This window comes from Rhinatrema bivittatum, chromosome 17 (genome assembly GCF_901001135.1).
Source record: "Rhinatrema bivittatum chromosome 17, aRhiBiv1.1, whole genome shotgun sequence".
NCBI classification, from domain to species: Eukaryota; Metazoa; Chordata; class Amphibia; order Gymnophiona; family Rhinatrematidae; genus Rhinatrema; species Rhinatrema bivittatum.
The window spans coordinates 23,444,621-23,458,448 of record NC_042631.1 but is presented as its reverse complement, the minus strand read 5'-3'; the positions used below and the strand labels follow the sequence as shown (position 1 = coordinate 23,458,448).

At 43.6% G+C, this 13,828-nt stretch overlaps 1 protein-coding gene across 2 annotated transcripts in view; it reads left to right on the top strand.

The window, feature by feature from the left end:
• Nucleotides 1-10,271: 10,271 nt before the first annotated feature.
• The window catches only part of RRAS2 (RAS related 2), a 75,849-nt gene continuing 72,292 nt past the window's right edge, over nt 10,272-13,828 (top strand). Inside the window, exon 1 of one of the 2 annotated variants that reach the window (XM_029582433.1) lies at nt 10,272-10,576. In XM_029582433.1, coding sequence (XP_029438293.1) covers nt 10,475-10,576 — 102 coding nt within the window. In that variant the 5' untranslated portion in view covers nt 10,272-10,474. Of the gene's footprint in view, nt 10,577-11,325; nt 11,383-13,828 lie in introns of those variants that run through there. The other variant, XM_029582435.1, reaches the window with a different exon arrangement.

The following is a 13,828-nucleotide window of genomic DNA, read 5'->3' as shown; positions in this document are numbered from 1 at the left end:
AGGTGAATTATCTTTCCCTCTCGCATATTTCCTTGTCTGTAACGTCTTGTGGAATGGGAGCCATTGGTTGAAGTTGCTGTCTTTCAGTAATGCTGCTTCATGCATCAGTTCATAAGGGACTATAGGTAAAATATTTCTGAAGGGGCAAGCTTTTCATCCATTAGCAAAATCCTCAATTTGTCTAGCTGGCTGCCACGGATGCACCTTGCCGTGGGAAGGAGCAGGTTTCCAGCTGCATGATGGCTGCCAAATTCTCCCCCCCCCCCCCCCCCCCCAACAGTAGCTGAACAATATGACACCCTTTCATGCGTTATTTCCTGAAAGCAGATAAAGCGATTGTTTTATGAATGACTGACAACAGCTTCTCATACACGCAGCCTCCTTTCACTGGAGAAATGTGCTGGTTTAGTTCATTTGCTTGACAATTCTCTAGTGCAAATGGGATTACAGGAAAGAAAAGTTATCACAAAGTTCCTGCATCCGGGATTTCTCCCAGTTTTAGAAGATGCTACAGATGACAAGAATATTTATTATTCCGATACTCTTTCCATAGATAAAAGCAGACGTGGGGGGCTTAGATTTAGTCTAAAACATCTGCCACTCAATATTGGCTGATTGGGACCCCTACCTCTCATTTCTCTAAAACAATATTTGAGTAGTGGGTCATCCTGCCAAAAGTGATATCTACCAAAACTAGAACAGGGATGTCTGTCACCCCTTCCTGCCACAAAGTTTTGATATGATGTTATGTTATGTTTAGGGTCCTTCGTTTTCAGTTTAAACTGATTTTTACCTATAAATTCCCGGATTTTTCCAAAGCTGACAATTAGTTTAAACAGATATTCATTCTAATTTTGGGCTGATTTAAAAAGCTGCTCCAGAGCTGCAGACGCATCGTTTCAAGGCCTCCAGCCACTGCTGGGCCAAAGCGCATGCTGGGTTTCAACTCCCACCCTCCACCAGTGAAAGTTCTCACCCCCCCAGTGCCACCCATGTCGTGTTTCAAATTCCACCCCCTCACTGTCTAACCAGCCAAAGTGCCTGGTGCTGTGAATGCATTTCAATGAATCACAAAAACTGACTACTGTATGGTTTATATTACCAAGTGATTAGAACAACCATACATACGGAAAACTTAAACTGACAAAGTGCAAAGGACCTCATACATACAGGACTGCAAACTTTTATATTTCACTAATAATGGTTAACTTCGTAAAAAAGTCTTATTGTAACAAATTTAGTTACGTGGTGTTGTTGCATCCAATAAATATATAATCATATGTCCTCTGTTGTCATGTTATATTGTTGTCAGTTTGCCTTTTTTTGAGATATAATGCAAAAAAAATATGGTGTTTATTAGATTAATATGAAACAACTACTAAATAAAACCAGAAACAGTTATCTGAAATGTATCTTCCCTGATAGCTCCTAATATGGAACCTAACATTGTGTAACTATGGCATGGGTTATTTTTCCCTATATGCATCACCTTGCACTTGTCCACATTAAATTTCATCTGCCATTTGGATGCCCAATCTTCCAGTCTCACAAGGTCCTTCTGTAATGTATCACAATCTGCTTGTGATTTAACTACTCTGAATAATTTTGTACCATCAGCAAATTTTATCTCACTCATCATATTCCTTTCCAGATCATTTATAAATATATTGAAAAGCACCGGTCCAAGTACAGATCTGAGGCACACCACTGTTTACATTTTTCCACTGTGAAAATTAACTATTTTATCCTGCATTCTGTTTCCTGCCTTTTGTAATCCACGAAAGGACATTGCCTCCTATCCCATGACTTTTTAGTTTTCTTGGAAGCCTCTCATGAGGGACTTTGTCAAACACCTTCTGAAAATACAAATACATTACATCTACCGGTTCATCTTTATGTACATGTTTGTTAATGTTGTGACTTTACCGCTGAACCGGGTGGGTGGTAATTGTTTGGCTCATCATCGCAGCGTCCGGGAAGTTTACCGGCGCTACGTGTTATGATGACCCGTGGCTTTTGACGTCCTTGACGTCGGGAGGTGTGCACGCACATGCGAACGCATGCGGGGTATGTGTGCGTGCATATCATCTCAGGGACACTTGTCGCTGTCTGTCTGTTCTGATTGCTGGTATGTTGCTGTTATGTACTGTTAGAATTCTCAAGAGGCTTGTGTTCTTAGAATTCTCATCTTATGTTTGTTCCTTATATGCTCTGCAGGGAAGCGTTTGGTTGTCTTGGCAACTGTCTTCAACCGTGAATGCCTCACTGCAGCTAGAGCTCTGCCTTTATTTAGCCTTGTTTGAATATTACCTGTTTCTTCCATGTATTCACTTGTTTGAAAGTCTAGTGCTTTGTTCCTGAACTATGTTATTTGAATAAATACCTTTTTGAGGTTTAACTACGTGGTCAAATCATATCATCTCTAAGGTCAGTTTCAAAGACTGTTGTTTTCAATCCATCTTCTGACTTATCTATCATAAGTCAGACCAAGAGTCCACACACTGAGGGTTAACAGATTGCCAAGACCATGGACTCGATGGATTTATCTGGACTTCAGGCCATTCCAGGATTAGCTCAGCGGATTCAACAGCAACAACAGGGATTAGATATTTTAGCAGCAACAGTAGAACGTTTAGCAAATCGTCAGGATTCTTCTGCTGCTTCAACTAGTTCTTCACTTACTGTGAATACTGCTTCAAATTCTCTAACTCCCATTTCTATGCCTCCTCCGCCCAGATATGCTGGTGATGTAAAACAGTGTCGAGGATTTTTGAATTTATGTTTTATGAGGTTTGCCTTACAACCTAATCAATTTTCATCGGATCAAATCAAGACTACATATATTATGTCCTTGTTGGATGGCAGAGCTTTGGCTTGGGCATCTCCTTTGTGGGAGAGAGGAGATCCATTACTGGGAGATTTGCAATTATTTGTTCGGACTTTTAGACAGATTTTTGACGAACCTGCACGTCAATCTACAGCTGCAACTGAAATTTTAAATTTAAACAAGGTTCTCGTCCTTTAGTGGATTATGTAGTTGAATTTAGAACTTTAGCCACTGAATTGGGATGGCGAGAGGACAGTTTACGCAGCATTTTCTTGGAAGGATTATCTTCTCGTGTAAAGGATGAATTGGCAGCTAGGGATCTTCCTGATAATTTGGAGGAACTGATTGATCTCTCGGGACGAATTGATCGACGCATTCAACAAAGACTTCGTGAAATAAAACCTTTTAGGAAGCAAGTTTCTTTGGTTCCGTCCTTTTCTCGTCCATTGCTTCCATCAACTGAAAATTCTACCACTCGTGCTGAGGAACCAATGCAATTAGGAAGAAGCTCTCTCACTCCTGAAGAAAGAAGAAGACGTCGTTCTTTGGGTCTTTGCTTTTATTGTGGGAGTAAAGATCATATGTTAGCACAATGTAAAGTAAAGCCGGGAAACACTCAAGTCTAGGAATTTCAGGGGAGCTGTTCCTAGGCTGCACTACGTCTGCTCCTCTACTTTTACTTCCAGTAACTTTGGAAGGAGTTGAAAGAAATGAAGAGTCTTTTTCAATTCAGGCATTTATAGATTCTGGATCTGGAGGAAATTTTATTTTAATGGATGTGGTTAGAAAATTACAGATTCCATTGATACTTCAAATTCCACCTATTCGAATATCCTCCATTCATGGAACTCCATTACCTGGTATTATTACACATAAAACTGTCTCAGTGAATTTACGAACTGGAATACTGCATAAAGAAAAGATTTCTTTTTATGTGTTAGAAAAATCCATTCATCCATTAGTTTTAGGAATGCCTTGGCTACAAAAACATTCACCATCCATTTCATGGGATACTTTACAAATAACTGCTTGGAGTAAAAGATGTTTTAAAACTTGTTTGCTTGATAGACCTCAAGTAAAGGTTCAGTTATGTAATGTCTCATGGACTTTACCTTCACAATATATGAACTTTGCTGATGTATTTTCAAAGGAAAAAGCAGATATTCTTCCAGAACATAGGACTTTTGATTGCGCTATAGATTTAATTCCTGGTGCTATTCCTCCTCGTGGAAGAGTATATCCATTATCATTACCTGAGACACAAGCAATGTCTAAATATATACAAGAAAATCTTGACAAGGGGTTTATTCGTCCATCTACCTCTCCAGCAGGAGCTGGTTTTTTCTTTGTGGCGAAAAAAGATGGATCTCTTCGACCTTGCATTGACTATCGTGGACTTAATTCAATTACTCGTAAGGATAGATATCCTTTACCTTTAATTACTGAACTCTTGGATCGTTTACAGGGAGCTAAAATTTTCACTAAGCTTGATTTAAGAGGAGCATACAATTTGGTTAGAATTAAGCCTGGTGATGAATGGAAAACAGCTTTTAATACTCGGGATGGACATTATGAATATCTAGTAATGCCATTCGGATTATGTAATGCTCCCGCAGTATTTCAAAATCTTATGAACGAAATTCTAAGAGATTTACTTTATTCTTCAGTGATCGTCTACTTAGATGATGTTCTTATCTATTCTAAGGATATTACTAAACATCGTTTCCATGTACGTCAAGTTTTACAAAGACTTCGTGAACATCATCTGTATGCTAAATTAGAAAAATGTCTTTTTGAAAAGGAATCTTTGCCTTTTTTGGGATATATAGTTTCCACTACTGGTATTCACATGGATCCAGAAAAGGTTTCTGCTATTCGTGATTGGCCTCAACCTGTGGGTCTGAGAGCACTTCAACGATTTTTGGGATTTGCCAATTTTTATCGTAATTTTATCCCTCATTATTCCTCACGTGTGGCACCTTTAACAGCATTAACAAAGAAGGGAGCCAATGTTAAGGATTGGTCAGCAGAGACTATCAAAGCATTCCAAGACTTAAAACTAGCATTTTTGGATGGTAGTTGTTTACATCATCCGGATCCCACTAGGCCTTTTGTAGTGGAGGTGGATGCTTCTGATGTGGCTGTGGGAGCGGTACTCAGTCAAATATCTAGCAACGGAGCATCGTTACCATGTTCATATTTTTCCAAAAAATTTTCTTCTTCTGAAAAGAATTACAGTATTGGAGATAAAGAACTATTGACTATTAAAATGGCTTTCGAAGAATGGAGGCAATGGTTAGAGGGAGCTTTACATCAAGTGATAGTGTATACGGATCATAAGAATTTGGAATATTTGTGTCAAGCACAACGTTTGAATCCAAGACAGGCACGATGGTCTCTATTTTTTAGTCGCTTTAATTTTTTATTAAAGTATCGTCCTGCTACAAAAAATATCAGAGCTGATGCTCTTTCACGTAGCTGTGAAGTGGAAGATTCAGACAATATGCCACAATTTATTATTGACCCTGCTAAAATCTTAATTGCAAGTAATAATCTTTCTTGTGATGGTAAAATGGTAGTACCTTCACGACTGCGGAAACAAGTTCTTTCATGGGGCCATGAGTCCTTAACTGCCGGGCATCCTGGGAGGCTTCGAACATTAGAATTAATTTCCCGATATTATTGGTGGCCAAATGTTAAATTGGATGTAAGAAGGTATGTGGAATCTTGTCCTACGTGTGCAAAACAAAAACCATTGCCAGGACGACCATGGGGATTATTACAGCCTTTACCCATTCCAGTGGAGCCATGGACTCACCTTTCCACTGATTTTATTGTGGATTTACCTTTATCTGAGGGAAAACAAGTTATATGGGTCACTGTAGACAGGTTTTCTAAGATGGCCCATTTTGTAGCACTCAAAAAGCTTCCTTCTGCACCAGAACTAGCACAACTTTTCACTAAACACATCTTTCGATTACACGGTTTACCACAACATATAAATTCAGACCGAGGAACACAGTTTACGGCAAGATTTTGGAGGGCTTTATGCAAAAAATTCAATATTCAATTGGATTTTACTACAGCGTATCATCCTCAAGGTAATGGTCAAGCAGAAAGAGTTAACAGATCGTTAAAGACGTATTTACGATCATTTATAAGTGAAAGACAGGATAATTGGGTGTCCTTGTTGCATTGGGCGGAATTTTCTTACAATCATCACGTTCATTCAGCTTCAGGGTTTTCACCTTTTCAGATTGTTTATGGAAAACAATTGAAACCCCCATTACCTCTCTCATTAATGGTTAATTCACCTGCAGCTCAATCTACTGCATTACAACTAAAATCACTCTGGGATGCTACACGAGATAATTTAATTCGGGCAACTTCTACAGCTAAGAAAACTACAGATAAACATCGTAGAGTAGCACCTATTTTTCAACCGGGAGAAAAGGTATGGCTAAGTACTCGAAATATACGCCTTAAACTTCCATCAATGCGTTTAGCTCCGAGATTTATTGGTCCATTTGTAATTGTGGAACGCATTGGAATGGTTTCTTATCGGCTGAAACTTCCATCTAACCTTCGAATACATAATGTTTTCCATGTTTCGCTACTAAAGCCATTTATTTATTCTAAGTTCCATAGTAATACATTGAAAACTATTAGTACTGCTGCAGATGCGGATATTATTTACCAAGTGCATGAAATTCTTGATGTACGTTTTCATCAACGACGCTGGGAATATCTGATTTCATGGGAAGGTTTTGGACCCGAAGAGAACACGTGGGAACCAGCTTCCAATATACTGGACAAATCTTTGTTATGTCAGTATCATCTGGACAATCCAAATAAACCCAGACCTTCTGGGAGAGGACGTAAGAAGGGGGGTACTGTTGTGACTTTACCGCTGAACCGGGTGGGTGGTAATTGTTTGGCTCATCATCGCAGCGTCCGGGAAGTTTACCGGCGCTACGTGTTATGATGACCCGTGGCTTTTGACGTCCTTGACGTCGGGAGGTGTGCACGCACATGCGAACGCATGCGGGGTATGTGTGCGTGCATATCATCTCAGGGACACTTGTCGCTGTCTGTCTGTTCTGATTGCTGGTATGTTGCTGTTATGTACTGTTAGAATTCTCAAGAGGCTTGTGTTCTTAGAATTCTCATCTTATGTTTGTTCCTTATATGCTCTGCAGGGAAGCGTTTGGTTGTCTTGGCAACTGTCTTCAACCGTGAATGCCTCACTGCAGCTAGAGCTCTGCCTTTATTTAGCCTTGTTTGAATATTACCTGTTTCTTCCATGTATTCACTTGTTTGAAAGTCTAGTGCTTTGTTCCTGAACTATGTTATTTGAATAAATACCTTTTTGAGGTTTAACTACGTGGTCAAATCATATCATCTCTAAGGTCAGTTTCAAAGACTGTTGTTTTCAATCCATCTTCTGACTTATCTATCATAAGTCAGACCAAGAGTCCACACACTGAGGGTTAACAGTTAACCTCTACAAAAAAAATGAAGCAGACTTGTGAGGCAAGACTTCCCTTGGGTAAATCCATGCTGACTGTATTTCATTAAACCATGTCTTTCTATAAGCTCTGTGATTTTGATCTTTAGGATAGTTTCCACTATTTTTTCTGGCACTGAAGTCAGGATCACCAGTCTATAGTTTCCTGGATCACCCCTGGAGCCAGTCTTCAGGTACATTGGATTTTAATGATAAGTTACAAATTTTAACTAATAGATCTGAAATTTCATTTTTGAGTTCCTTCAGAACCCTGGGGTGCATGCCATCCGGTCCAGGTGATTAGTTTGTCAATCTGGCCTACTACATCTTCCAGGTTCACAGTGATTTGGTTCAGTTCATCTGACTCATCACCCTTGAAAACCATCTCCGGAACTGAGATCTCCCCAACATCCTTATTAGTAAACACAGAAGCAAAGAATTAATTTAGTCTTTCTGCAATGACCTTATCTTCCCTAAGAGCTTCTTTAACCCCTCGGTCATCTAACGGTCCAACCGACTCCCTTGCAGGTTTCCTGCTTTGGATATATTTTAAAAAGTTATTATTATGAGTTTTTGCCTCTATGGCTAACTTCATTTCAAATTCTTTTACCTTGTCTTATCAATGTGTTACACTTAACTTGACAATGCTTATGCTTTTTCCTATTTTCTTCAGATGGATCCTTCTTCCAATTTTTGAAGTTTTTTTTTGGCTAAAACAGCCTCTTTCACTTCACCTTTTAACCATTCCGGTAATCATTTTGCCTTCCTTCCACCTTTCTTAATGCGTGGAATACATCTGGACTGTGCTTCTAAGATGGTATTTTAAACAATGTCCACGCCTGTTGTACACTTTTAACCTTTGCAGCTGCACCTTTCAGTTTTTTCTATTTTCCTCATTTTATCAGAGTCCCTTTTGAAAATTTAGTGTTAGAGCTGTAGATTTACATATTGTCCCCCTTCCAGTTATTAGTTCAAATTTGATCATGTTATGATCACTATTGCCAAGTGGCCCCATCGCCGTTACCTCTCTCACCAAATCCTGTGTTCCACGAAGTATGAGATCTAAAATAGCTCCCTTGTGCCTTGGTCGTCTGGTATAGCTTATCTGGTAGACCTCAGTCTTTAGTGGACTTTGGGAGATCCCCTCAACCATTGAAATACCCTGCCGCTTTTCTAGCGGGCCTCTAAAATCCATCCTGATTCTACTGAAAGGGAACTGGGATCCAGGCTGAGTGAAGCATGCCCCTTCTTGCATTGGCATTCTGGGCAAGATGTGCACCCCCTGGTATATACTGGACCAAAAGAATTGTAGCAACATGTGTGTGAGTGTACAAACTGCTCCTAGTGCGTGTAAATTCCCTGTGCCCCACTTAGAATACCCAGGAGCCCAGCATGTGCCTTCTCCCCCTTCCCATTACTTGTCTTTTATTCTGTTGGTATAAGAGGCCATCCTGAGGTTCAAAATACAGGTAACTCAGCGGTTGCTCTTTATTAATCAGCACCTCTTCTTGGATCTACAACTTCTCAAACAAGCAACATAACATGGGGTCAGCCCTCTGCTCCTGTGGATGGATAGGAATCGCTGTAGCAGGTCTGATCCTAAACCCCTGGACTCTACCTCTGGGTTAGGTGATATCCTGAACCCCTGGTCATGGTAGCCCCCTCATGTCTCCCTCTTCCCCACACTTTATTTTCTCCACTCAGTACTCCCGACCAGTTTTGGACAGCCACCTCGGCACCAAATACAACTTGCGCTGTGTAAAGCAGAATATCTCTGCAAGGGAGGGGATGCCTGGGCTCCCTTACTTCTCTGGCCTTAGCCCTTGTCAGGATGCAATTTCATTTTCCTCACAACAGTACCTCAAACCTCACCCATTCACGGCCCAGTCACACTGAGCAAGGCAGTCCTTTGACTACTGCATTTTCCATTTGCTCTTGGAGCCCTTCAATTTCCATCACTACTGGAATGCTAGGGTACATGTGGCTCTCCCTGCATCAAAGCTTGGGGTTCTAGCAAAGCGAGTTCCCTGCTTCGGGGGGGGGGGGGGGGGGGGTGTCTCTTGCCCTCACCCCTTGGAAATGTCCTGTTGCAGAGCACAGCCTCCCTCACACCGTCTCCTTCCAGCGAACGCCTGTTACTGCTTCCTCTCTCTTTCCAGTCAATGTCCCTTCTACCTGTGGTCTCTTTCCCTGCACTAGCAGAACTCCTGAGGAATAGCGAAGGTGGGAGGGGCAAGCACTGCCTGTGTCCAGCAGCACTATAGCAATGAGGAGGAGGCTGGGAGGGATGGCAGAAGGAGGTGAGAGGGAGGAATGAGAAAAATTAGGCAAAGACTAAGGGAGGGAAAGGGGAATAAGATAGGGGGAGGAGGGAAGCTATGAGGGAGCAGAAATGGAGGGAAGGAGAAACCTAGAAGGGAGAAAGAGTGAGAAAACTGGGAGAACAGAGGAGATATTTGTGTGAGGGAAATATGCAGCCTTTAGTGAGTGGGATGAGGAATGACCCCAGGTCTATCACTCTCAGCATCACCAATTCCGTAGAACGAAAAGTAAAATCTGCTTGTTGAGAGATACAAATGTCAGTGGAACCTGGTAACCAGCCCCCATTATTTTTTTTGGAAAACACGCAGGGTTTTTGTTTCAGTAAAAACAATCGGTTGAAACTGACGGAACAGCTTCCCGTGCTGGCGCTGGAAGTGGGGCGCTTATTAATTTGGACCCATACCCCACTGAGTATAGAGCTTGCAGAACAGATTTTCGCAGACACGGACGGAGCGTTTGAAGCTCCCGTCCGTACTGTTTGTGCTCCAGGGCCAGCAGCGCGTGCTCACCAGGCGCGCGCTCACCAGGCGCGCGCGCGCCCAAGCTCCCGCCGCTCATGCGCCAGAAATGGCGCTTCCGCCCCGCCCCCCTCATGAATATCCAGCGCCCGCTTCGCCCGGCGCCTCGGCGCCCCTGCCCGTAGACGGCCATTTGTGGCGGCGGTAGGCGACGACAGCAGCAGCAGCAGCAGCAAGAGCCAGGAGCACGGGCTCGCCGCGGAAGGCGCCGCTCCGCCCTGGTACCGTTCCCGCCGCCCGCGGTCGGAGAGCGCCCCGGAGCCGGGAGTTGGGTGCCCCCTTCCTCCCCCCCCCCCGCCCATGGCAGGCTGGAAGGACGGCGCGGTACAGGAGAAGTACCGGCTGGTGGTGGTGGGAGGCGGCGGCGTGGGCAAATCCGCTCTCACCATCCAGTTCATCCAGGTGGGTGCTCCCCTCTCCCTCTCCCTCCCCCCCCCCCCCGATCGCCGTCCTTCTCCTCACCCGGAGCCTGGCAGAGACGGGGGGACTTCAGCGCTCCCGGCCTAGAGGGGCTTCGGCGTCCCGTCCTCGTCCACCCCCCTTCCCGTCGTGGCTGGCCGAGGCGATCGGGGAGGAGGCGGGCAGGCGGGCTCCCCCCCCCCCTTCCCCCAGCGCCGAGCCGAAGTTTTCTCCCCTCCCCCTCTCCGTTTTCCAGGTTGGCGGTGCTGCTGCGCTTGCCTTGTGGCTTTTTGAGAAATCCCAGACCATCCCCTCTCTCCCTCTTTCCTCCCTCCCTCCTCCAGCCGAAGTTAAAACTCCTTCCCGCGGCAGGGAAGCGAAACCGGCCCTGCCTGCCCCAGACTGCGGACTCGGTCCGGTTCGGAGGCGAGCCCCGTGCCTGGCGGAGCTGCCCGCTGCCATTAGCCCGGTTCTTGCCCGGCTCCCTTTCTGCGTGCGCTGTTGACCTGCGGGAACAGTTGTGTGCGGGTTTTGTCTTTTTTTTTTTTTTACCTTCTCTGTTTTGCTGCTTGCAACACTTTTTTTTTTTCCCCCCGTAAACGTGCGAGCTTAAGTTTGTTGAATTGGGCGAGGTCTGGGCTGATCAGACTTCGGGGGGGACTGGTGAGCCCTGTGATCTCTCCTTAGGGGAAACGTAAATCTGTTAAACTGCATCAGTGTACAGTAAAATAATAAAAAAAGATTGAACGGGGGCTGGAAAGTGCAAAATGGGGCTGACCATCCACGCCACTAAGCAGCTGACCCCAGCAGTAAGTTAAAGGTCGCCGCCTCATTGCTGCGAGGGGCCCTGTCTAACTCCAGTTGCTGTTGCATTGACTTTTCCCCTGCTTAGCAGTTCCTGATTTCTCCAGCGCGAACGCAGAGCGAGTCCTTGCCATTGTTTACTACAAGTTAATGTGCGGTTTCATGTTGTCTGGCTGCCCGGGTTCAGTAAAAAGTGAATCCATTGCGATGCCCTTCTCATCCGGGGGGTAGGGATCGTCACTGGGTGCAGGGCACCCTCGTAGTTTTGTTAGGAGTGAGCCAAAAGCAGTCGCGGGTGGGGGGGAGGGAATGGGCACGGCACGGACGACCTTTTTGTGTGCACCCATTGTGTTTAAATAGTTTGTGTTGACTTTGGCCGTGCCCCATGGCGCTTAGATCACAGAGCCGGGGGGGGGGGGATGGGATTGTGTGTGACATAAAGCAGGCTGGAGCTGAGTGACTTTGGTGTGCAAAGAATAAATACTGTTATACATGCAAATGTGAGCAGGGTGTGCCTTGTAGCAGACGAGATGAGGAGTACGGGCAGGGGAGGACTCGGAGCAGCGTCCCTCGCCGGGTAAACCCGTGGGATCGGCTCGGTCCCCGGTCCCCACCACTCAGAGCTGAGAGCTCACGCTCGGCACGTGACAGAAAGAGAGGAAGTGCTCCCCTTGTTAACTCTGCAGCTTTGGAGGCGGTGAATGGGGAGGCCAAAGGGAATCTGTCATGAGAACAGAGCATACATCAGATTTTCAAACCCTCTGGACTGAGCCCTCGTGATGCGTTTTTTTTTTTTACTTTACATGGACACAGACCAATGTTTGTAAGGAGACCCATATTTTTTTTTGTGTGTGTATGTGCCAGTGTTGTACTGTTCATCAGCTGATGCTTTTGCTATGGTTGCAACTAGCTGTGTGGAAGTTGTTTTCTGGCACCTAAATGGCCCTGACTGTCAGTTTTATTGACACAAGTTCCCTGACAAAGGTGAGATTAAGACAGGAGGCTTGATTTGGCAGTCAGGAGAGGATGTGGAGCACTTTACAATGCATAAGTATATAAAAGGTTGCTATTTACAATACTCAAAATCTGAGTTTATTTTTGTATTTGGAATCACTTATGGATGATTTTAAGTCATTTTTAGGTAATGTCTGCACAGATCTGAATATTCATTTAAAGCTTTTGACTTTGAAGTAACTGATGTAACGGTTGCCCACTGGTGAAGTAAGGAATACAGAAATGGGTGATTCTTTCAGATGCCGATGTCACCAATTGATGGCGTCAGCCCTTGAGAAGATATTGCAGTCTTATTAGATAGTAATTTATACTAAAAATAAAACTTCATTTCTGTGCTTAGCTGTGTTACCCATTGACAAAAGGATTGAGTTCAAAGTACACTCTCCATATTACACAAGACAGTTAACTGGCTAAATGCTGTAATCCACATATACACACCCCACCACGCAACCCAAGAACAACAAATAAAGCATTACTATCCAGACTCACCTCAGTATGGGAAAGAGCGCCCTAGCGGGACCAAGCCTATGGAATACTCTACCAGAAAACTTAAGGAAACAGAGCAACTTAAAACTATTTAGAAAACTCCTAAAAACTTGGCTTTTCGAGCCAACGTATGGAGAAGGCATAGGATAAGATACATTTCCACCAGTACGGATCCACAAGCTCCCAAACTCTCCCTTCACATAACACGTGATTCGCCTATCCACAGCAATGACAAATAAGAATTAATACACTTTTTCAACTTATAGAGATTCTAATAACAATCAACTATGTATCCAAATTTTTATTGAATCTCCTCATATGCTCCTATAATACATATTTTTCTGTTAATTTAATCTACTTATAGTTCAGTATTTCTATGGATAACTGTATTTCTTTGGCCTACCTATAATGTTCTTCAAATTATATCCTTCCCAAGTTTTATTGTTATAATGTAATCAGTTACAATGTAAACAGTTTTTCTGTTTTAATGTAAACAGTTGTTGTTCCTGTAAACCGTTGTGAAGGCTTGCTCCAAACAACGGGATATAAAAAAACCAACAAATAAGTAAATAAATAAACCTGCAAATGCTATAGAAGGCATCTGAAGGTTTTTTTTTGATTGTATCTGGTCCAGGCGAGGGGGGTATAGAAGCTGGTACAGCAGATGTCTGGTAATCATTGGCCTTTATCAGAGGACTCGATAGTTCCAGGCCATTTCTCAATTTAGTGCTGTGATTGCCTTTATTAAAAAATAAAAAAAAAAACCCCTTCTCACTATCAGGGAAGATGAGACTCAAAGTGTCTTGAATAGAGGAGCTGCCACCTCGCTTGTCAAAGCACTCCCGGGCTTGGGGTGTATCGGAAAGCCGAGCAGCTTCCTTTCTCTAGCAGTAAAATTCCCTTGAAACTATTCTTAAGATCCGCAGGTGGGACGTGCTATACTCCAGGTGA